The sequence below is a fragment of the Odocoileus virginianus genome, chromosome 12, assembly GCF_023699985.2.
Source record: "Odocoileus virginianus isolate 20LAN1187 ecotype Illinois chromosome 12, Ovbor_1.2, whole genome shotgun sequence".
Taxonomy (NCBI): domain Eukaryota; kingdom Metazoa; phylum Chordata; class Mammalia; order Artiodactyla; family Cervidae; genus Odocoileus; species Odocoileus virginianus.
This window is the reverse complement of record NC_069685.1, coordinates 54,261,316-54,286,775: the sequence shown is the minus strand read 5'-3', so window position 1 is coordinate 54,286,775 and position 25,460 is coordinate 54,261,316. Positions and strand designations below refer to the sequence as shown.

Genomic DNA, 25,460 nt, shown 5'->3' with positions numbered 1-25,460 from the left:
AGGGAATGAGTGAAACAGGAGAGGAAGGAGATGGAGCCCAACAAGAGGGCGACTTTCAGGGAAGTCCCAGCTCAGCTTGGTCCCACGGGGAGCTCTGGAGCATCAGTTGCATCTCAGGGTTGGTCCCACCCTGAGGCTTCTGTGCTCCCAGCTGTGGGCTCACGCGGGGGATGGGAGAGACTCTCAGGCACTCCACTAAGGAGGCGCCTCAAAGTGCCAGGTGCCATAGAACACATAAAGGTGCAAGACAGCACCGAGGACTGGCAAGAGGGATCAGAAGGATCTATAGTGCCCGCCGCAGCCTTCACTATAGGCTGAAGGACACCAGGTGCATGGGCTGATTCAAGAAGGGTTTTCCCAGACCCCAGGTGATGATGGGTATTTAAAACATAAATAGCAGTAGTGACAACTGGTGCCTCTCGGGTCAACATTAGGAAGCCAGCCACACAAGCATCATCAGGCAAAACCTTTTGGTCGCAATTATTGGTAAACCAAGTCAGCTATGTCTTGAATAAAAGGACTTTATTTGGTTCATGTAACAGCATGGGCTTCAGGCACAGCTGGATTCAGGGGCTCCAGGGACATTAGAATCACGTCTGTTCATCCCTCGGTTCTGTTTTCCTTTGAGATGCTTTGGTTTTCAGGCGGTCAGATCCCATGTGTTGGGAAGAGGGCACCCGGAAGCTCTGTGCTTGTCTTCTACCAGCTTCACACCCTCAGCAAAGAGCCCCTGCTTCCCCGAAGCTCCAGCAGGAGTCTTGAGCCTTATTCTCATTAGTTTGTTCCCAAACCAATCATTTTAGCTCTGGGGACTCAGAGCGCTGGAGAAGCTTGTATTGGGTATTGAGCTCTGGATGTCAGAACAGAGTTGGGTGGGAAAGGAAGTCCATCCCTCCAAATCTTATGGATTGAGAGTGGGGAAGCAGTAGGTCCCCAAAGAAGAAAAGACCTATTATCTAGAAAAACAATCTGTCCTCAACCTACCATTCTTAGGAAGAAACTAGAACTTGGTCTCTTGGTACAACTCAGACCAGATAAATGCAGGTGAAAGTACCCCACCCAGAGCGGTTCATTCATCCTTAGCTGAAGACATGAGTCTGTAGGCTCACTTGCTTATTGATATGATGTCATGCATAAATGATGCTTTTGTGCACTGACCTTGGACTGGTGGACACATTCCCCCAGTCTGTTGCTCAACCCAAGGGTACTGCTTAGGCCAATCCTCCCCTTGGGGTATTCCCAGGAACCTGATAGACAGGAGCTGAGTGTGTGGCCTTCTGTCCCCAGGAAGGGTGGCATGTGCAGCCAGATCCTTCCTTAGTCCTTGGGGACCAATCTTCCAAGAGGAAATGAACACGCAAAGGCCTTTGGCTGGAAGCACACAACTAGTTTGTTTGTTTTTTAATAAAGTCATTACAAATATGTACAAAGCGTCTCCAAGGTATGAAATTCCTCTTACAAAAGAGCACAACGAACCAGCAAGGGTAGAACCCGGAACGGAATGTCCCCAAGCTTACTGCCCCTCCAGCTGAGTCAGAGGCCTCACTGAGGATCCAGCAGCTCCACAGCCATCCCCACCACACACGGGGTTCCTGGGTGCTTATAGTGCAAAAGACCTTGAGGGGAGGAAATTGGGGGTTTGAGTTGGGGAGGGAGGAGACAAGGAAGGGAGAAAAACTTCCCATGTCCTAGGAACCAAGTCAAACAGACCTTGTTTGCAAATGAGATACTTGTCCCAGGGACTTTACAGAAACCAAGAACACAGAGGGCCAGGAACAGATAGAAAACCCCCAGCTAAGCCATCCAGCCTGTCCTGGAGTGCCCCCAAATGCAACCTAAGTGGGGCTCCCCTGCCCCTTACTGGGCCCCAGGCATGTGCTTGCCTTTGAACTAGCGATGCTGTGGAAGGAACTCAGTGGAGCAGGATGGTTAGCTCATGGGCTTGGAGAGAAGTGGGACCGGGGCAGCAGAGGGGGGTGGGGGTCACAGAAACCTGAGTCCAGATCTTGGCTCAGTCACTTCACTCTTTGCATGCAACTTTAGCTAAGTTGCATAACTTCTCTGAGCCTCAGCTTCCTCAACTGGGAATAATACCAGCACTGTCTTCCAACGTGGGTGTGAGGAATAGCTAAGGGGTAAATGCAGAATGCACTTGGCACAGCTTCTTTGCTGTGTGAAGCAGCAAGAACCAGCCTTTTCATGCTGGGAATGAGCTGAGGTCATCGGCTTTTGAATCGCCTTCACGAGTGTAGCTCTTAGTAAATATAAATTCTGTAGAACAACCTGCCAGCAAGGCTTGGGGTCACAGCGATGACCTGACAAATCTGTTAAAGACCATGAACCAGACTGGAAAGAGACATTGAATATCGTCTGGTTCTAAGCGGGTGTACCCCACCATGATCAATACATAAATCTCTTCCCAGAGGACATTCTACAACCTGGCATGTTGTAGGTGCTCAATAAATAGGTGTTGAATGAATTAATTGAATTTTTAAAAAGTAAACTTTTGGTTTACACTTTAAAATGACACATTGACATCAGCTTCCTCCATCAGTTCCCATGGGACAAGGCTAAAGTGTCTAGCCTGCCCCCCTTATCCCCTAAACCAGCTTCTGACCCTGTGATGGGCCCAGGTGGATTTAGGGGGACATTTGGAAAAGGAAATGGTATCAACATAGAAAAACAAAACCTGTATTCTGATCACTGCAGCCTCTAATACCAGGTGGACACTCAACAGTTCCACAGTGGCAAGCCAGTGTCCCCAAAAGACATCTGTATAGCATCAAAGAGGACTTTCTTAATTTCCCAAGCAAGGGGGGAAGTGATATTTTGTCACTGTCAGGAACATGAAAATAAAGGTAGGAGTGCATGAGATCAGATACATGAAATGTGAAAGCAAAGTCACAGGTCCATTGTTCTGTGACAGTACTGTTTAAATCACCCTTTCCCCCTCACCAAACTAGAAAAGAACTTTAAAATGAGACCACTGGAAGAAGTGGGGGAAAAGTCTCCAGGATCCCAGTGAAAGAGGAACAAAATGGGAATTGGGTTCTACAAAATGCACCGTCTAGGACCATGGACAGCAGCCAGAGAGGCACAGGGCTCTCCAAAGAAATCTATTACTCCAGCTGTATCTATGTCCAACAGGATAGGAAAGGGAACCCCAAATTTTAAAAAGGGAGAAGAGATCTTCTCTGCTCGTGGGAGTTGGGGTAAGGGAGAGAAGCTTACAAAAGGGAATGGATCTAATCTGGAATGTTGAAGTTCCAAGAGGATTCAATCCCTGTGGCTCCTTGATCCCTGCCTTCTGAGAGCAACCAGAATGAAGGAGGCCCTTCTGTGTGCTCCTCACCTCATTATGCAGCAAGCTACCAAAACGATGATCTCAGAGGCCTCCCTCTGCTTTGCACGGACACACACACACACACACACTCTCTCTCTCTCTCTCTCTCTCTCTCTCTCTCTCTGTCTCTCTCTCACACTGCTGTCTGCTGAAACCCGATATGAGGTCTTTTTTAAAATTTATTTCAAAGCCTCCCTCCCTCTCTCTCTCTTCACAGACGCTCTGCAGTGAAGCTAATCAAAATCAATGACTCCTTGGCAGCCAGAGAAAAGCAAGGGGGTGGGGAAGGGGGAGAGGGAGGGATAGTGCCAGCACTTTGCATGCTGTGGAAATATTTAAAAAAAAAAACCACCACCCCACTATCTCATGCAATCCAAGTAATGCAACGGGAGAGACGGTGGAGACAATATATACATATATATCATGCTTCAATTTCCTAATACAAATGTCCATCAAGAAGTCAAATCTCATATAAAAACAAGCATTAAAAACAACCCCTTGTCAAAAATCGGGGCAGTGGAGAAATGCACTCAAATTAATGATGTGCAAGAAAAAGCCAGGGTTAGATAAATCCACAGTTTCTAATAATACAAGAGAATATGTACAAGGGACTTGGCTGTAAAGCTCCATCAGGAGAGTCCTGGGTGCCCAGTTCTCTCAGCAGTGTGACTTCATTGAAATAAAAATTGCCCCAAACCCCCACGCTTAAGAGTGTGTATCCTCCAGTGGAAATGTCATAAGCTAGTCAGGGTCCAAAAAGGGGATTCTCTGACCTTTTAACCCGTGTCCAGGTGGTCAGTACATCCCCACTGTGGTCTTGAAGGTGCAGCCTTAAAGCAGCAGAGAGCTGTGATCGAGTACAACTACGGGGATGAAAACCCCCTCCCCAGAAAAGGGGGTCAGCTGGGAAGTCTAGCGTCTGCCTAGGAAAGTGACTGGCTAAAAACAGAGACTGTATTTCATCTCATTCTAGTGAATTTGCCTTCTCTGAGTTGACGGCTTGGTGGGAATGTCACCTGCCGCTCCCTGACGACTGTGCCTACACACCCATCCCCTGTAAACATAACTGCAGGAAGGGCTCCAGCCATGGGGGAAACAAATCATCTATAAACAAGCTTTCCTTTTGGCTCTGCTGAGTTCCAAGCTGTCTGGGAGGAGAGGGGAAGCTGCCCTCACCTTCAGCAGTTCTGGGTTGCATGTTTCTTTAAAGGGCTATTTAGGAAACCATAAGGCATGGACTTACTTATTTTCAAAGAAAGAGACAGCTCCCAGCTTGCAGCAGCAGTGAAAGCTCCTGCATTCGAAAGGACCTGGTAATTTTCAGTAAAGCCCACGGGAAAGAGCTGTTGTTTCAGCCCCGTGTCAGTCTTAATACAAATGATCCCTCTGCTGGCTTCTTGGAAGGTGTCTGCAGAATAGCCCAGGACACCTGCTGTCCACAAGTACTGGGTGGTGACCTGCAAACCCAGCCTTGTAGAATGACTGTCTGGACCCACAGTCTGGTGTCTCACCACCTCAGCTTTAAAAACCATAGGGTGTACCCTTACCCTGCACAGAGGAATAATACCTGTTGTTGTTGGATTTTTTTTTTTTAATGAAAGCAAAAAATAATCACCGCTCCCTGAAGAGTCTTTGCAGCCAAGTCTCAGTCCAGCACACATCTTTTTTTTTAGCCCTTCTAGAAACTTCTGAAAATAGTAGCTTATCCTGGAGAAAAAAAAACACATCAGACCTTCAGTCAGTGAGATGCTGGTGCATTTCATTTAAATGACCCCGCTCCCTCCCCCAACATCCCTGGCTTATAAATCACCCTTGACCAGAACTTAGCCGTTTCTTGGCTCTTTAATCCATAAAACCTAAGCCCTGAAATCCCCTTGGGGTGTGGGGGAGGCTGTGGACTGAACTCCCAGGATACTTTTTGTGGGGGTGGAAGAGACAGCAAACAAGCCGCATGTGAGGTCAGCTTTCTACCTCGTAACCAGCAAGCCACTCAGTGGCATCAGCACCCACCTCCTCCCTCCCAGACCCCAAGGTTTGCTCCAAAACACCTCTGGATATTCATCCCCACGTAGAGAAAGAGAAAAGACTCTCAAGTGGCACTTTTGTGACTGATCCCTTTTAAAAAAGAATCCGAAACAGCAAAATAGACATCTCTCTCGTTCCCTGGCCTCGCGGGTCTGGCAACAGAACACCATGGCAGCACCAGCAAGAACACGCTTAGCACCAGCAAGATTTAAGTGAAGCACCAGAGACACCAGATTGGTCGGGGGGAAAAAAAAATGCCTTTTGTCTTGATGTGACAGCGGGACTAGCCATCTATCTAGGTAGACAGAGAGAGGCTAGGATTTGTGAAGACAGAAATGGAAGTATCCCCGGGCTCTGCCTCTACGACATTGGCCCCAGGTCCTCCTCACTTTTTTTTTTTTCTATTTTGCCTTTTGCCATTTCACCTCTTCCTCCACCAGCATCCCTTCCCAGGCAGTTGGTCGCCTCCGAGGCTAACTCCCACTAGTCTTTGCAGATTTTCTAGGTACACAGTAAGCATCTCTCTTCCGGTGCCCCCAGACATGACAGAGCATCAGAGTTCACATCGGAAGGTGCGGAAAAGGGAGGGGACCACGTCCTCGACAAGGCATGCACTGAATAGTAATATTCATATTTTCTTTTTTTTATATATAGAAAGCTGTATGTAAATAGCGTTGGGGTGTCTTGTTTCTGCAGCTGGACATCCAGAGGGCTTCCCCAGTCCCGTTCCTCGTTGCTACTATTGCTCCAGGCGCTGTATTTATTCTCCACTTCCTTCTCGAAGTGCCAACTGTGGCCTTTCAAGCTCTGGGCTCCCCCTTGGGAAAACAGGAACCAGCTTTCTCCAGGACACAGGGTTTTCACCAACCTGCAGAAATAAAGATTCGTATTTCAGTCAGTAGGCACGTGCAGACAGCCGCTGGGATGATGTCAGCGCCTTGGACTGCTGCACTGCCAGCCCTGAGTGTCAGGGAGGGGGATGGGTGACAGCGGCTAGATACCAAAGCTCCGATCTGGGAGGAAAGGTTCCCCCAAAGCTGGTCCTGGTGCTGCCCCTCCCCACAAAGCCCTGTCCACGTAGCAGCCTTCTCTAAACATGCATTTGTGAGTGCACACACACACACACACACACCTGCCTCTGCTTTCAGACCTAAATGGGTTTACATAGGCATCTTCTGTGATTAAAAAAGAATGTAAAGACACTACTTTTTTGCTCCTCTGTGTCAGGAAACAGGACCTTCATCTATTCATTTCATAGATCCATCTTCAAGGCAGACTTGTAGGACAGACTCTGCTTTCATCCATCTGTCCATCCACCCACCCATCCATCCGTTCCTTCACTGATGAACATGCCAAGCACAACCTAAGGTGTTAAACATCCACTGATACAGTTCTTACCCTTCTGGAGCTCAGAGGCCAACAGAGGGAAGATGGGATAAAATCAATCATGACAGCGTCATGGGAAGAGCCTGCAACCTGGGTAAGCGTGGGCTATGAGGGACCAGAGGAGAGGTAGCTTGTGAGGGAGGAGGAGGAGGCTGAGAAAAGTCCTCAGAGAAAGAGCAAACAGACCCCTGCTGAGGACTGAATGATACCAGTGAATTAGCCAAGTTAAGGTAAGGTATTCTGGGCAGGGCTGAAAAAATAGTACAAACCCAAGAGGGTGGAAGCTATACATCCACAGAAAAACTTGTACACAAATGTCCAGAGCAACATTATCTATTAATGACCCCAAAGTGGAAACAATGCAAATGCCCATCACCTGATGAGTGCATAAATAAAGTGGGGTATTTCCATACAGTGGAATATTATTTGGCCATGAAGAGGAAAGAAGCACGGAATCATGCCACAGCACAGATCAACCTGGAAGACATGATGCTAATGAAAGAAGCCAGACACGAAAGGGACAAATATTGTATGATTCCATGTATAGGAAATGTCTAGAATAAGAAAATCTATAGAAACAAAAAGCAGATTCATGGTCACCCAGGGCTGGCAGGAAATGTAAACAGTTGTGGGGGTAAATGCTAATGGATCCAGGGCTTCTGCTGGGGAAATAAAAATGCTCTAAATTTGACTGGGGGATGGCCACACAGCTCTGGAAATATAATAAACATCACTGATACGTGCACTTTATTTTTTAAAAGATTTCTGTGTGTCTGTGTTAGTTGCTGTCATATCTCTTTGCAACCCCATAGACTATATAGCCCGCCAGACTCCTCTGTCCATGGGATTCTGCAGGCAAGAATACTGGAGTGGGTTGCCATTCCCTTCTCCAGAATCTTCCCAAACCAGGGAGCCACCAGATAACCAGGTTATCATCTTAGCCACCAGATTGCTAGTTTATTTTTAATATTTATTCATTCATATATTTATTTAGCTGTGCCAGATCTTAGTTGCAGCATGCAGGATCTAGTTCCCTGACCAGGGATTGAACTCAGGGCCCTCTACATTGGCAGTATGGAGTCTTAGCCACTGGACCACCAGGGAAGTCCCAACTTGTGCACTTTAAAAGGCTATAAGGAGAGGGAGAGGGAGTAGAGGAAGGGGGAGGGGGCTGAAGGTAGGGATGAGGAGGAGGAAGGGAAAAGAAACAGGACCCAGAGGAATGATGTGGCATGACAAGGGTGGGGAGCATGATGAGGCTCAAGTGAAGACTGGGCCACAGGGCCATGGGAGAGATGAGGCTGAAGAGTTAGCAGAGGAGACAAAAACGATTCACACGTCCCTCTACAGCAGGTGGTAGGGAAACTGCCTTGTGCCTGTTACAAACCACGTGTGGTAGGAGAAAGATCACTTGATGACCTTCAGGTAGGCAGCAGTCTGGGATTTTGACCTGTCCAAACTGCACCAACAAGCTCACTTGGGCTTGTGGCCTCCTGCGGGGTCTAGTTCTCAGAAGGCAGTCACGGGGCCACAAATAGGTCCACAGATCGGCCAGAGTATCTGCCAGGAAGCTCTCGGCTATAGCTCCAGGGTCCGCTCCAGGCTCCAGTCCCTGTCCTCACCTTTAGGCCAGCCTGCCAGGGAGGGGTGGAGGGCGTGGTGGTGGAGATGGGACTGCAGGCACCTCACTGATTTCCTAAACCCTGCCCACATGTTGCCGTCGAACCTTTACTAAACTCTCCTCTGATAAATCAGTTTGGGGGTGCTCTCTGCCTCTTATTTGGACCCTGGCCAATACATACAACTGTGTGAAAGAGGGGAGTCACAATCATGTGGACCCCACAAGCTATTTGAATGACCAAAAAGTCGGTTCGGGTTTTTCCATGAACTTTTTGGCCAACCCAATGCATCCGCATCAGAGGGTCACAAAGATCTGAACCAGCAACTTCAAACCTTTTGCTTTTGGTCGGCTCAGGTGGAAGGAGAAGATCCCTGCAGCCCGCCAACCACCACCCCAACCCCATTCCTCTCCTGTCTCATCGGGGCACAAGTGCCGAAGGCGTTCTGTGTAGCCGCTGTGTGTTTTCATGGAATACAGATTCAGAGTCACTGTCAACTGAGAGACACGCTTGATTTCGTTCATGGAAACCAGCTTCTGTAACTCCTAAAAATCTTACTTTGTTGGTGCCTAGTCATACTGATTATACTACAGAGCCAAAGTCAGCGGAACCCTGCAATATTAGCCTGAGGCGATTATGCTGCCTTAAATACCAGTGCAAAAAACAAAGGACGGGGGGACTTCCCTGGGGTCCAGCGACTAGGACTTCACACACTCAATGCAGGGAGCCTGGGTTCAAACCCCGGTCAGGGGACTAGAGCCCACATGCTGCAACTAAGACCTGGCACAGCCAAGTAAAAAAATAAGTATTTTTTTAAAAAAGAAAATAAAGAGAGAATGCACCTACCGTGTGCTATCAAGTGTGCTGACTTTGTACTAATAAGCATTGTTCCCTGCTCTAGAAAAAGCTGTTTCTGCCCTCAACTGGCCTCCAGTCTTACTGGGGAAGACATGAAGTACCAGCAGTCAGGACTGCAAAAGACCATTGTCTGCAGGTGTGTTTAGAGCCTAGAAATCGGGATGCAGTTTTATCACCAGGAAAGTTTCAGAGAGGAATCTGGGTCTTGAAAAGACACAGGGAGTTTTTTCCCTATATCTGGAAGAAGGGAAGATGGTTTAGGTGGGGAAGAGGCTGAGCAAGGCTCAAGGACTGTGACAGGTATGGCTCAAACAGGAGACCCTGATAAGCAGGGAACTGCATCAGAGAGTTGTGACAACTGAGATTGTGCTGATACTTGAATTGAGTAGAGATGATGAAGGGGAAAAAAGGTGGCATCAGGCAAGAAACAAAACCAGAAACTAGAACCAGCAACTGATTTTCACTTTTCCTACCTATAAATCATTGAGCCAACAATGAGTCTTTCTAAGGCTCTCCCAGGGCTGCTAAATGGACAAATTCCTATACCACTTGGCATCCTGATTACAGGTTGGTGTCCACAGTGAAGGACAAACATCAGAAGCACCTCTCTGCACTGCATGAAAAAACCAGTGGACGTGTCACCACGTCCCACAATCAGTGGGTGGGCCTGTGCATACACTTCTAGGGGATTTTAAATTGGACACCCTACACTAGCCCACAGAAGTAGTCACATAAGTGTACTTAAGGATGTCCCCTCCAGCTTTATTTGTAACAAATTTGCAATTTATTACAAATCTGGAATTTGGAAACAACCCATGTGTTTATTTTTATTTATTATTTTTGGCTGCACTGGGTCTTCATTGCTGCACACAAGCTTTCTCTAATTGTGGCAAGTGGGCTTCTCATTGAGGTGGCTTCTCTTATTTGCAGCACACAGGCTTAATTGTGCCAAGGCATGTGGGATCTTAGTTCCCGGTCCAGGGATCAAACCAGTGTCCCCTGCATCGACAGGCGGATTCTTAACCACCAGACCATCAGGGAAGTCCTCTATGTGTTTACCGACAGGAGACTGGATTAACAAGCCTCATGTAAATTAGAAAGAGGTAAATCTACATTAGATAGACAGAGGAGGAGAAATATCATATGATATCCCTTATATGTGGAATGTAAAAAGAAATGATACAAATGAATTTATAAAACAGAAACAGACTCAGTGACTTAGAGAAAGAACTTATGGTTGCCAGGGGATGGGGGAAAGATGGAGGGAAGGTATAGTCAGGGAGTTTGGGGTGGCTATATTTAAAATGGATAACCAACAAGGACCCTGCTCAATGTTATGTGGCAGACTGGATGAGAGGGGATTTGGGGGAGAATGGATACATGTATATATATGGCTGAGTCCTCTCGTTGATACATGTATACCTATAGCTGAGTCCTTTCACTGTTCACCTGAAACTATCACAACATTGTTAATTGGCCATACCCCAATACAAAATAAAAAAAAAATTTTAATGTATTGAGATAGAAAATTGGCTATGGTTTTTAATTGAAAAGAGCAATAGCCAGGTCTTTTTTTTTTCTTTCTTTTAATCAATGTGTATATTTGTGTATGTGTATACATAGACATATATATATATATATCTCCTATCTATATATCCATATAAAAAGTATTGCAGAAAGGCAAAATACTTTAATGGTTAAGGGCCCAGACTCTGGAGCTTGAGACCTGACTTGGAATCCTGATTCAAACACTTAAAAGCTGTATGACTTTGGGCCAGTTATTAACCACTCTGGGCCTCAGTTTCCTTATATGGAAAAGGAGTGGGGCAGTATGTTGAATCTCATTGTGTTGGTGTAAGGACTGAAAGCACCGACCCATTTGTTATTACGATTGTTACTGTAGTTATATATACATCCAGACTGGAAGTTACACCAGGGGCGTAGCTTTAGGGTCTGAGTAAAAGAACACTACAGTACTCTCTATGCTGTACTTACATATTGTTTGTTATTTTTCTTTTGTTTTGCAAGGAGCAAGGAGTCATTATATTAATTTAAAAACATAAAGTCCACCACCTGTTATGAGCCACTTGTCCTGCCCCTGGGATATGCTTCCTCAAACTTGGCTCACAAAGCATTTTCTCAAATGCTGACTCACAAGCAAAGCTCATAACTGGGGAGATTCATGGAACTTCTGTTTTTCAATGGCCCTGTTTCCCCTTTGCCCCCTCAGAGTGGAGGGGCAGGGTTGGGGTGGAGATGGGGACAGGAAGCCTGGATACCCCACCTGCCTGGGCTGAGGCATGGCAGGTGGGGAGCTGTGAATCCCGCTGCAGTGTTAGATGGGACAGAAGTCTCACTCCCTTTCCCCTACATCAGAGAAGAGTTAGGACTCTTGGCTTCCCTCCTAAGGGGTCCCAATTTTAAATTAAAAAAAAAAAAAACTTTTTTGTTCTTGCTGTTTGCATATGTGGTAAGTTAGAAGTTCCAAATAGCAGAGAAGGATATAAAAATAAAAAGAAAGCCACCTTCACTCCACCCCCGAGCCACCCAGGACACCTGTGCATGTACACACCAAGTCTCTCCCTTGACCCATCGCGTTTCCTCAGGGCCCAAGAGCATGCCCAGCACACAGTAGGTGCTCAGTTCAACCTGTCAAGTGACAGCAAGTAACTGAGCACATGAATAATGGTGGTAACTTCCCAGCTTTTCCATCCTTGGGGATTTTTCTTTAAATTTTTAAAATTGATTTTTACTGGAGTACAGTTGATTTGCAATGTTGTGTGAGTTTCTGCTGTACTGCAAAGTAAATCAGTTATTGTTGTTCAGTTGTTAAGTCGTGTCTGACTCTGTGATCCCCACGGACCGCAGCACACCAGGCTTCCCTGTCTTTCACTGTCTCCTGGAGCTTGCTCAACCTCATGTCCATTGAGTTGGTGATGCTCTCCAACCATCTCATCCTCTGTTGCCCCCTTCTCCTCCTGTCCTCAATCTTTTCCAGCGTTAGGGTCTTTTCCAGTGGGTCAGCTCTTCGCCTCAGTTCAGTTGCTCAGTCGTGTCGGACTCTTTGTGACCCCGTGAATCACAGCACACCAGGCCTCCCTGTCCATCACCAACTCCCGGAACTTACTCAAACTCATGCCCATCGAGTCGGTGATGCCATCCAGCCATCTCATCCTCTGTCGTCCCCTTCTCCTCCTGCCCCCAATCCCTCCCAGCATCAGGGTCTTTTCCAATGAGTAAACTCTTCTCATGAGGTGGCCAAAGTACTGGAGTTTCAGCTTCAGCATCAGTCCTTCCAGTGAATATTCAAGGTTGATTTCCTTTAGGAGGGACTGGTTTGATCTCTTTGCAGTCCAAGGGACCTCTCCAGAGTCTTCTCCAACACCACAATTCAAAAGCATCAATTCTTCAGCACTCAGTCTTCTTTATGGTCCAACTCTCACATCCATACATGACTCCTGGAAAAACCATGGTGGTGGCGGTTTAGTTGCTAAGTCGTGTCCAGCTCTTGGGATCCCGTGGACTGTAGCCTGCCAGGCTCCTCTGTCCATGGGATTCTCCATAGCTTTGACTATATGGACCTTGGTCAGCAAAGCGATGTTTTGCTGTGATGCTCTGCTTTTTAATCAGTTATACATGTACCTATATCCACTTTTTAGAACCTATTCCCATATGAGTCACTACAGGGCATTGAGTAGAGTTCCCTATACTTTATAGCCGTCCTTATTACCTACTCTTTCATCTTTGGTTTCAACAAGTTGATTTTGACCATGGGGTTCAAATGGTACCAGTGGTAGGCCCTAATGTCTAAGAATCATGGGTGCAAAGTTCTTCAAGTGGAATCCTCCTAGAGGGAAGATGCTCTAGCCCATGCTGTCATTTAAATCTCCACCCGTGTAGCTCATGCTGGCCAGTTAGGAACGCCGGGCTCTGAGAAGACGGTGGTTGAGGGGACCAACAGAGCAGGAGGCTAGGTTCAGGGCGTACGAGAAAGGAAGCGGCCGTTTATCTGGCAGCTCCTGGGAGGAGTGTTTGCTCCTCTCTGCTTATCTGTCTGTTGCCCCTGTTATCTGTGAATAGTTATCAGTTCTACCAGTGAACAGTGTTTTTTAACTAATTACTGTATTTCTTTTTCGCCTATGCTGGGTCTTCGGATTTTCTCTCGTTGCGGTGAGCGGGGGCTGTTCTTCGTTGTGGTGCCTGGGCTGCTCATTGCGGCAGCTCCGCTTACCGCAGAGCACAGGCTCCAGAGCACGGGCTCAGTAGCTGTGGTGCTCGGGCTTAGTTGCCCCTCGGCGTATGGAATCTTCCTGGACCAGGGATCTGAAGCTGTGTCTCCTGCGCTGGCAGGCGGATTCTTAAGCACTGGACCACCAGGGAAGGCCAGTGAATAGTTACTGATCACATAAAGTCTGTGGAGAGAGCCCAGAGAACTCAAAGCTCCACCCACTATGAAGTGCTGGCAGGTGGGCCTTGAATGCCAAATTCAGTCCATGTCCACAAGGGTCAGCACTGAGAAGATGGGGAGTGGCACGGCACAGAAGTGACACCAGATCCAACGGGCAGATCCTTCTTACAGCGATCCCACCACGCGTATCATCACCTTATCACACACTCGTGTTTTCACCCAACAACTTCACCTCTAGGAACTTCACTTTTTTCTTTTTACAATGTTGTTCAAACAAGAATGTTCACCAAACCTCATTTATGAACTATCAGAAAATGGCAACAGTGTAAATATCCCTGGGGAAATGACCAAATAAGGAAATCGTGGTCCATTCAAGCAACAGAACACCATGCAGCCATAAAAAGAGATGATGAAAACCCCTGTTGACATGGGAACATCTCAGCAACCCATTTTTTTATTGGGGAAAATGCAGGTGACAAATGGCAGAACCAGAATGATCTCATTTATTTAAAATAGGACGCATGTGTGGGTGTGTCTATGCATCAAGGGGCCTCTGACGGGGTGGTCTCCGAAATCAGGCGTTATCAATTTAAACACATTAGATCCAGTGCAGGAGGGGCCACAGTCACTGAAGAGTTTGTGTCCCATCTAAAGAGGTTTCTGATGCTCATCTGCAGCCTTTTGCTGCCACATGGAACTCGGTGTTGTCAGATCTTTCCCTTTTTTTTTCAAGAAAAACTGAAAATGTGGGCTTCTATACGAAAGTGCCTGCTTTGTTTAAGTGTTGGGGAGAAAGCATGCAAGTCAAATAAAACTCAAGAGCAGGCCAGTTTCAGGCAGGAAACCACCGGGTTTCGGTCTCTGCCTAGACACGAAGGTAGTCTTAGACAAGGACAGCAGGCGTGTAAGCCCACCTCCTTTTAACCCTCAGAAGCTCTCTGAGCCTTGGCTTCATCGTTGATAAGGTGAGGAGTTGGGTTTGGTGGTTTCCAGAGTCCTGTCCAGCTCTGGCTAGGCTTCTGGAACAGTGATCTCTTGGGGTCCTAGATCTTTTGAGACTCAGATCAGAGCTATGATTTCTCTCTGAAGTGGGGGAGAGGAATAAAGGAGTATGACTCAGCCAATTGTATGTCTAGTTTCTGGGGGAGGGTTCCAAATTTACTAGGCCTCTCCCCAGCTCATTCACTCATTTACTCATCCATCCATTCATTCAGTAGTTAGTAAATGCTTGCTCTGTACCAGTCACTGTGCCAGGCGCTGGGATAAGTGATGAATTGGAGTCCCCTGGGGACCCCAGGGCTAGTGTCCCCCAGGACAGTAGGGGAGTCCTGTCCTCTAGGACAGTTGGGGAGTGGTGGTCTGGAGGTTCACCCTGCCCTGGTGCAGTGACTTAAGAAGTCTGTTGGTGATCCACAGGGTTGAGGAGGCAGGATTGACAACTGCTTTGTGCAGAAGGCTCAGAGAAGTCCCTTGAGTTCCCACCAGAGACTTCCCTGACAGTCCAGTGGTTAAGAATCTGCCTTGCAATGCAAAGGACATGGGTTCGATGCCTGGTCAGGGAACTAAGATCCCACATGCCACAGAGCAGCTCAGCCTGTGTGCTGCAACTACTGAGCCCTTGCACCGCAAATAGAGAATCTGTGTGCCGTAATGAAAGATCCCCCATGTCACGGGAAGATCCCACATGCCACAGCTCAGACCCAACACTGCCACATAATAAATAAATCTTAAAAAAAAAAAAGAGTTCCCACCATACACTAATATGAGGCCATGGACTGAAATTTACACCAAACAAGAACACATATCCTGCACTATCATTTACCACTTTCCACCATTTTCTGAACATCAGTGGCACACCACACCTTATACGCTCAGAAGGTACAAAGGCAATGCCTACAGTCACACAAGTGGGAGAGAGTCAGCCTGACTTGAAAGTTCATGTCACTTTCCACCAAGCTGTCCTACATTGGCAAAAAATCTGGGTGGGTTAGATAAACAGTTACCAGCAGTTCAATTTTCTGAATCAAGAGTGAGGCTCCACGATGCACTAACAAACTAAAACATTTTCAATCTGGGCTGTCTTTGAAAATGGTGCGTGCTGATTGCTAAATTGCTTTAGCTGTGTCCAACTCTTTGTGACCCAATGGACTGTAGCCCACCAAGCTCCTCTGTCCATGGGGATTCTCCAGGCAAGAATACTGGAGTGGGTTGCCATGCCCTCCTCCAGGGGATCTTCCCAACCCAGGGGTCAAACCCATGTCTCTTATGTCTCCTGCACTGACAGGTGGGTTCTTGATCACTACTGCCATCTCGGAAGCCTATTAAAATAGTGCCTCTTCTTAAATCTATCTCATGGCCCCTGGCAAATTCCCACCATCAGAGGACCCCTCCAAAATCACTTTGTCTAAGATTCCCCACCATCATATGTTAGCATCCTGCAGTATTTATTAAGTACCATGTGCCAAATCCAAGAATATCAGATGAACATCATGCCACAAGTACAGCCAGGCAGGCAGAGAAGTCCTTCAAACTCAGTGACACTGCTCTAACTTGGAGCCCTGCCCTGAAGTTGGGATGGGCATGCCAGCGGTCACTGCACTTATGCACTCCAACAACAGCTAGAGGTGTGGTCTACGGAGAATATTCCGTAAAAACACAACACAGATTCAGCTGAGGATGGCAACAGCCAGCTCCAGAGTCAAGTGATAACCACATTATGGATAGTGGCTGGTGACATAAATGAGAAATGGGAACAAACGGCAGAGTTTATCTAGAACCCACAAGATTTTATACCCTTTAGACACCCTTTATAATAAAAGAATGTTTACATACACTTTTAAGACCAAAGTTCCACCTGTGGGCCTTCTTAAGAAAATCTCTGTGAGGTACCTGAAGAGTGACACCCAAGGACATTCTGTATCACAACTGGAAACAATCCAAACCTCCAATAATAGCCGAGTGAGAAGGCAGATGATGGAAGAGCCAAATAGAGAAATCCTAAGTAACCTCTAAGAAGTGTGTCATGGAAAATACTATAAAACATGCAGAACTGTCCATGATATAATGACAAAGTCAGATTACAGAAAATGCATTTACAGGAATTCCACTTGTTAAACTACTTCTCAGTGGATTTTTTTTTTCAGCCATGCCATGTAGTGTGCGGGATCCTAGTTCCCAGACCAGGGATCCAACCCATGCCCCTTGCAGTGGAAGCATGGGGTCTTGACCACTGGACGGCCAGGGAAGTCCCCTCAGTGCATTTTTTTTTAATGGAAAAAAAAAAATCTATCAAAATGTTAACAATGGGTAGTGAGATAAAAACAATCAACTAAAATGTTATTTTATTCAATATTTTCCAAATATTTGATAACGAACCTGTAATATTTTTCTTCATCAAGAAATAAGTTATTTATTTTCTAAAAAAGGAATATTACATAAAGTTTCCCAGAGCTATTTAATTCCATCTTGCCCAAGTCCGTGGCCTGTGGAGCAAAAGTTTAGAGATGGCAACACTGTGGAGTGGTCAATTTTCCTCCACAGGGCAGGTAAAGGAGCCTTCTCTTTTCCTGGGTCTACAGGACTACTGGAAGGTCACGTCTCACTGACCTGGCCTAAACCAGAGATCCCCACCCAAAAGCAGGGGCACCAGTTTAGGGCAGGAAGGAGGGAGGGAAGACAATATGGAATTGAATGGTGAAATTTCTTAGGTGATGGAAATCCAGCCTGTATCCACAACCTTCTAAGGGCACTGAGGGTTGGGCATCAGAGAGCCGGTACAGGGACCAGAATCTCTTAGACCTTAAACAACCTAAATATTCATCAACAGAGGAATGGATAAAGAAGATGTGGTTTATACACACACACACACACACACACACGTATATGTATACATATACATACATACAAGTGTATATATGTATATATATACTACAGGGGAATATTACTCAACTATAAAAAGGAAAGAAACTGGTTCATTGGTAGAGACATAGATTGACCTAGAGACTGTCCTATAGCATGAAGTCAGAAAGAGAAAATCAAACATCATATATTAATGGGTAAATGAGGAGTCTGAGAAAATTAGCATAGACCATCTTATTTACAAGGCAGAAATAGAAACACAGATGTAGAGAACAAATGTATAGATATCAAGGGGAAAGGGCAGGCTGGGATGAATTGGACGACTGGGGTTGACATACACATGCTATTGATGTCTGCGTGTGGGATCAGTTGCTCAGTTGTGTCCGACTCTTTGCAATCCCATGGACTGCAGCCCACCAGGCTCCTCTGGTCATGGGATTTCCCAGGCAAGAATACTGGAGTGTGTTGCCACTTCCTTCTCCAGGGGATCTTCCCGACACAGGGATCAAACCCGAGTCTCCTACGTTGGAAGGCAGATTCTTTACCACTGAGCAACCAGGGAAGGCCAGTTCTCTTTCTTGCATGACATCGAATCCTCCACCTATAAAGCAGCTCTTCCTGTGCTGTCGGCACTTGTGACTCCCTTTATAGCAAAACTTACCCTCTCTACCATGGCCTGATCTAGCCCCTGCCTGCCATCTGACTTCCTCTCCCCCGGGTTCATGTGGTCTTAGCCCACTGCTCCTTTTTCTCTTCCTCAGACATACAGTGCAAAGTGTCATCTCCCCAGAACATCTTTCTTCCAGACACCCACATGGCTGGCTCCTTCTCATCACTCAAGTCACTGGCCCCTTGCTTCTCCTCGAGTGGCCATCACCATCCATTGCAGGTAGGAATGCACCAGGCTCCCTCTATGACAGGCATACCTCAGAGTATTCCCAGTTGTTTTTGTTTTTTTACAAATGGAAGGTTTGTGGCATCCCCGTGTTGAGCAAGTCTATTTTTTTTTCTTGAGCAAGTCTATTGATGCAATTTTTCCAACAGTATTTGCTCACTTCATGTCTCTTTCTCATATTTGGGTAATTCTTGCAATATTTCAAACTCTTTCATCATTATTATATTTGTTATGGGTGATCTGTGATCGGTGATCTTTGATGTGATTATTTCAAAAAGATTACAACTTATAGAAGGCTCAAATGATGGTCAGCAGCATTTTTTAGCAATAAAGTATTTTTTAATTGAGGTGTGTACATTGTTTTTAAAGATATAATCCTACTGCACACTTAATAGACTATAGTATAATGTAAATGTAACTCTTATATGCACTGGGAAACCAAAAAAATTCATGACTTGCCTTATTGCAGTGGTCTGGAACCAAACCACAGGATCTCCAAGGCCTGCCTGTATATTATCTTTGTGTGTTACCTTCAGAGCCTGCAGTACTTTCTGGAATTCTGTGTTTAGACTGCATAATCCAAAGATGGCCACAATATCTTCTCTCCCATTTGCTATTCTAGAACCTTGCCACCCATGGGGTGGGATCTAATTCCACTCTCCCCTAAATCTAGGCCAACTTGTGACTTGCTTTTGACTAAAGTGATTTCTTTCTTTCTTTTTAAAATATTTATTTGGCTGCATAGGGTCTTAGTTGAGGCATGTGGGATCTAGTTGCCTGACCAGGGATGGAATCCGGGCCCCCTGCACTGGGAGTGAGGAATGTTAGGCATTGGACCACCAGGGAAGTCCTTTGACCAAAGTGATTTCTGAAGCTGGGTCAAAAAGACAAAGCAGCTTCCATTTGGCCCTCTGAGATGACTGCCTTTGGAATTCTAAGACACCAGGTCAGAATCCATCTACCATGAGGCTGCCATGCTGTGGGGAAGCCCAGGTCACAGGAGGAGACTGAGTATAAATGCTCTGATTGGCAGTCCCAGCCGACACCCAGCTTCAACAGCCAGACCTTGATATAAATGAAGATCCCACTCCCATGACTCCAGTCCCCCAGTCAGCCTGGAACAGAGATGAGTCACCCCTGCTATGCCTTGTTTGGATTTCTAACCCTTAGAATGTTTGAGCCTAATCAAATAGTTGTGGGTTTTTCTAAATGTTTATTTAAATATTTAATATTTAAACACTTATTTAAATATATAATATTTAAATATCTATTTAAATATATAACAGTTTAGAATATTTATTTAAAGATTTATTTGGCTGTGTCGGGTCATAGTTGCAGAACACAGGATCTCAATCGCGTTGTGTGGGCTCTTTCATTGTGGCACATGGACTCTCTAGTTGGGGCGCTCAGGTTTAGTTGCTCTGGCATGTGGGATCTTCCCAGACCAGGGATTGAACCTGCATCCCAGGCATTGTAAGGCAAATTCTTAACCACTGGACCACCTGGGAAGGCCCTCAAATAGTTGTTTTAAGCCACTAAGTTTTGGAGTCATTGGTTACACAGCAGTTGTAACCAGAACAATCTTTAGTGATTTATCATCTATACTCTTCCCCTAAAATGTAGGCTCCATGAGAGGCGGGGGCTTCTAATGTCTTGGTCTGTGTCCATCATGCCCTGCACACAGCAGGAACTCAAGAATTAATAGGTGAATGAGTGGAAGAAGCTGAATTTGGGAAACAGTAATACTCATCTGACACAGTTTTTGAATGACTCATGTACTGTATTCATCATAGTTACATTGTATCTACTATGCCACAAGCAAGTTGCCATGAGCTAGGGACACTGTGGGGCAGCTCGTTGCTCCGGTGAAATCCTACCACATAGAGTGATGACCAGAAGGGAAACCGAAGCCCTCACTATTCTGCATCCTCCCTACTCCCAACATAGGTCTCAAAAGCTGACGTTTCAAAAACCAGAGGTGCGGGTGCCAAATCCACCCAGCCCACATCTGGGGGGGTATTTAATTATCCCCGGGTGTGGCTATGTTTACATCCACAGCTCAGTCACTTGTGCCTGGCCTCTCAGCAGGCAAGCAAGTGACTCCAGACAGGGACCGTGTGGCAGGAGGGCTGCCACAGTCCCGCACATCTGGCCCCTTCCTAGGGGGTGGGGGTGGTCCTTCCCAACAGCTGTCTCTCTCCCTTCTGTTCCCCCCTTTCTCTCTTCCCCGCTGAGGCTTTCAAGCTCTAAAAGTCATTCTGGCAGGGGTGCAGCAGTCTGGGAGGGAGGCCTGAAGGATGCGCCTCCAGGTTTAACCACTTAATCCCCAAAGTACCTGCCAAGAACCAGTTAGCATGTCTGGCGGGCAGGCCAAACCGTCATTAATTCATTAAAGCCGGCTCCTGCTGGCCCATTATCTTCCCTGCCGCTGACCACGTCGCCTCTTGGGCGCGCAGAGTCCCCCTTTCTCCACTTCTCCTTAGTCCTAAGGCAAGGTTTTGCCCACCCCTAGCCCCCTCCCCCTGCCAGAATCCTCCTCCTTCTTTTCCCCTCCCCTCCGCCTCCCAAGGCACACACTTCTCCTTCGCACGCCTCCGCCAGCCAGCGCTTACCATAAAGCCTCTTTTGTTCCTCTGCTGTATCTTTCGAGCAGTGACTGGTTAAAACACACCCATTCTCCTCCGGGCCTCCCCAGCCTCCAGGGAGTCTCCCCCCCACTCCCCTGAGGCTCTCTCAGAAAGGGAATCTCTTTAGTGCAGGAATTTGAGGCTCACCACCCCCTCTGCTTGCTGCTCAGTATCTTCTCATCCCCTGCACCCCTCAAATCATCTGAAGGGTGGCCAGATGAAGGCCCCCAAAGACAGACCCTCCAATGTCAGTTCTGACTTTGCCCCTGATCCTTTGGGATGACTCAGGTGGACTTTCTCTGCCTCAGTTTCCCCTTTGAAACAATAAGAATGACTTTAACCATTTCATAGCATCCTCTAAGGATTGAACTAAGTGTCAGGCACTGCACTGGGCATTTGAAATGGATGGCCTCCTATCGACCTCCCAGCAACCCTGATGGAGATACAGCTGAGGTTTACAGATAAAGGCTCAGAGAGGTTATGGTTCTTACCCAAGGTCACACTGCCAGAAAGTTCCTGGGCTGGGACTTAAATCCAGTTTCATCTGATTCCTAAACCCATGCTCTTCACCAATATACTATCTGGGCCCATGTGGCCCTGATTCCCCAAAATGGCAAGTAGAAATAGTGTAGAACCACCAGCAAGGACAATGGCAAAATGTTGTCTACTTTCAGGAAGAAAGGTATTAAATGCACAATCAAAGTGAAACATAGGTATTAAATGCACAATCCCTTCTTGATGCACAAAGTGCTGTTTTAGAGCTTTCTGTATATGACCTCATTTTACCCTCTTGACAACACCTATGCATTTAAGTACTGCTATTGTCCCCACATTACATATGGGAAAACTGAGTCTTGGAGGAGAGGTTGACTCTGTTTGTTTAATGATGACTTCTGAGAAAAGTATTGCTGGCTCACAGTAGAGGCTCCGGACCACTTTGTTGAAACTGCTGTGGTACCTATTGCTAAGCTTGCCTTTAACGCCTAAGAGAATGGTCTGCCGTAGATGGCGGATTCAGGCCATCCTGAAACCCCTAATGTACCCTGTGAGCATTTCCATTTCTCCTCCAGGGTAGGAAATGTGGAGAGGACCACAGAGAGAACTCAAAAAACTGACTTTCCCCAGGGGATTTCCTTTCACTTCTTAACGTACCAGAGGTTAACTAAAGATGGGTTTCCCCCAGTTAAGCCAAAAGCACAAGAAAGGCCTGAGTGGTGGATAGCAGGGAGAGAAGCCAAGTCCTTGGTAAGGGAACCAAGCCTGGAAGACCCAGCGCAGCGAACCCCGGGATGGTAGTGGTATACACTCTACCATTCTATAGGCGATCTGAGAGGGTGCCGGGCATCCTAGGGTCAGGGCACCCAAGGAGGAAGGACCCTGGAGGGGTGTGACTGCTGGGGACGCCCGGCAGGGGCACACAGGCGGGAGGAGAACTCAGGGATGTGCTGAGGAGGTGGCCTGGAGTCGGGACGCAGCACGAGACTCTGCGGCAGAAATAGAGTGAGGAGGGGGAAATAAACTCGGCGGCGACGATGCTTAGCCGACGCCGCCCCAGCGAAACTCCTCCCAAGCTGCTCTCCGTCCCCCTGCCGGGTGACGTGCGTCCTCCCGCGCGCCCGAGCCCAGAGCGGCGCGCTCCGTCCGCCCCGCGCGCCCTCGCTTAGGTCTCGGGCCACCTCCCCGGCGGCAACCTTCTCCTGAGGACCCCGGGAGCACCCCCCGGCCCCGAAGCGAACACACAGTCAGGCTCTGGCTGCGCGCTCTCCGTCCCGGGGGGTGGGACGCCCAGCATCCCGCACCGTCCTGTCCTGAGAAGGCAGCGCTTCTCGAACCTCGCCTGGACCCCAAGACTGGAGGAAGCGATGTCCTAACCCTCCTCCCCATTTCCACTGGGTTCCTCTCGCTTCACATCTTTCTTATCCACGTTCCCACTGTCTTGTTCTCCAGGAAGTCTCTTTTTCTCCAGTTTCTTCCTCGTCTCGCCGCCGTTTTCTTGTTTCTTTCTTTTTTGGTGGGTTTTTTTGGTTGTTGTTCTTTTTTTTTTTTTTTTTTCCGGTCTCTGCCTCCTCTCCCACCTACTTTCCGCCTTTCCCTAAATTACACACTTTGGGCTTAGCGTCTCTTTCTTGGCTTCTTTTTCTGCCCCGCCTCTCCGTGCCCCATCCAAAATTTTTTCCCTGCTCCCAGGATCCCGCAGCCCCCGCCCGGCCCCCTGCAGCCGAGGGGAGCCCCCTGTCTCTTTCGCCAGAGGGAGAAGCGGATGGGACCTCCGGGAGCTGGGCAGAGGGCGCCCCGAAGCGCGCACCTCTCTTCGCCAGCGCCGGGGCTGCGCCGGCCCACGCGACATCTGTCGCCCGCGCTCCCGGCTCACACCCCGCGCACCCCCGCAGCTCCCCGGGCGTTGCCACCCCCCACGCTCCGGCTGCCGCCTCTTCCTGCAGACGCCGCGCCAGCTTCCCAGGGTATTGGCGCACCGCGGGGCTCGGCCGCGACCCGAGCGCTTGGCGTCTGCGGGCCGTGACTTCGGGGCTGGCTTTCTCACTTTCCGGCCCGAGACCCACCCGTGGTGGGCTCAGCCTGATTCTCTCCACCCCCATTCTCTGCAGCTCTCTCTCGATTCCAGAACCTGAAAAGACAGTCCTGACCTGCTGTCTCCCCGCAAGTGCCTAGAACAGTGCCAGGCGCACGGCGTGTGCTCAGTAATTCCCCAAACCAAGGACTTAGCGCACAGTAGACGCTCAGTACCCTTCTTCTACTGGTACCAAACATGCTAGGCGCTCACTACTTACTACCCACCCCATCACCATCCACTGCCTAGCATACCGCAGGCTCTCAAACATTCCCTCCAACAACAAGGCCTAGCAACCAGAAAGAGCTCAGTGAATGCTCTTTCGTTAAGGCCTTCCCTTGGAGTTTCCCTAAGAGCCTCAGATTCCCGTTCATTTGGGGACGTCGCCTTCACCTCAACTCCCTCCGTTTGGTGAAGAGGAGGCCGAGCTCCTTGAATGGGACACCTCACTGGAGAAGGAGAGAAGTTGGCAGAGCGGAGGAAAAGTGCAAAGTTTTAGGGAGAAAGACGGAGCCAGCCTGAAACCTGGAGGGGGAGGAAGTCGCGAGATCCGCTCTGGGCACCGAAGGATGGGCTACAGAAACTGGAGAAAGAAAAAAAAAAAAAAGAAAAGAAACTGGAGAAGGGGCACTGAAGGAGAACAGAGTTTGGGGCGGAGGTGATGGAGACGGTGGCTCTTAGGAATGGCAGGCCGCAGGAAGAGGACTGAGGACTCGTCTTGAAAGCGCGATAGATGATGATTCTTTGGCGTGGCTTGTAACTCTGTTCTCTGAGCAAGCACACTTTTCTACTTGCCGTGTGTTTCCTTGAAGGGTTGGTGGGACTTACGGAGGCTAAGTCCTCCCAAAGCCCCCTCGATGGAGGGAGTGGCAGGATGCGCTTAAGGGGAGTTGGAGACAAGGGGCAGAAACGGTGGGCCTGCTACGTGGAAGGAGAGATGGGGACTGTCTAAGAAGGGGAAGAAGATCCCTGCGAGAGAATGGAGCAGAGAAGACGGGAAGCCGCAAACTTGCGGCTCTCCGGCTCCCAAACCAGCCTCACGTCTCCAGTCCCCAGCCGCCGCGCCCTGGCGCTAGCTCGCGTACCTGTTGCTCGCTCCGGCTGGGTCTCGGCTCCGGCCCCACCAAGAAGCCCCGCGTTCCTACAAGTTCCGCCTGCCGAGCAGCCAGGCCGCCAGCGCCGCCACCTGCGCGGCCGCGCACAGCCAGGGCCAGTAGGTAGGGAGCGCGCCGGGCGCCGGCGCCCTCCGGCTTCGCGCGCGGCGCCGCCACATGGTGCGCTGGTGCAGCTCGTCGCCGAGCGCCTTGAGCCGGGCGGCCGTGAGCTGCGCGGCGGACGAGCGCAGACCCAGGCGGCCGGCGCTGCAGGCGCACACGGCCGGGGGGCCGCGACCGCGGTGCAGGGGGCACGGGCACATGACCGCTCGCCTCGCTCCCTCCCCGCGTCCGGTCGCCCCTCGCCTCCTCTCCCTCCGGCCTCTGCGCCTGCCTCCGCCGCGCTCCAGTCGCCGGGGGCCTCCCCTGGACACCAAGTTTCTCCTTGTGTTGTGCGTTTGTTGTGCTGACGGCGCTATTATTAATTAAAGTGTCACATGGTGGAGGGGGGCGGGGAGGGCGCGGGGAGGGGGGTTACATCATCCGGCCCCGAGGGTGGGTGGGGGGGGCTGCAGGCAGAAGAAGCCGAGAGGTAACTTTTAACCCTAACGGCGCCGGCCGCGAGGGGACGCGCGGGTTGGGAGAGGAGGAGCGCGGGGCGCTGGGACGCCTGAAAGCACCGCTGGGGTCTCGGGCTGGAGGGGTCGCAGGAGACCCTCAAGGAAGCATGGCGCGCCGGGGGAGGTTTTCTCCTTCTCTTTTTCCCCAATTAAGCTCC

At 48.6% G+C, this 25,460-nt stretch overlaps 1 protein-coding gene across 1 annotated transcript; it reads right to left on the bottom strand.

The window, feature by feature from the left end:
• Positions 1 to 1,386: 1,386 nt before the first annotated feature.
• HRK (harakiri, BCL2 interacting protein) lies at positions 1,387 to 25,150 on the bottom strand. Its single transcript, XM_070475319.1, has 2 exons — positions 24,674 to 25,150; positions 1,387 to 6,236 (listed from the first exon to the last, which is right to left on the bottom strand). Exon 1 carries the CDS (start codon positions 25,003 to 25,005, stop codon positions 24,730 to 24,732), a length of 276 nt encoding a protein of 91 aa, XP_070331420.1. The 5' UTR covers positions 25,006 to 25,150; the 3' UTR covers positions 1,387 to 6,236; positions 24,674 to 24,729.
• Positions 25,151 to 25,460: the final 310 nt, after the last annotated feature.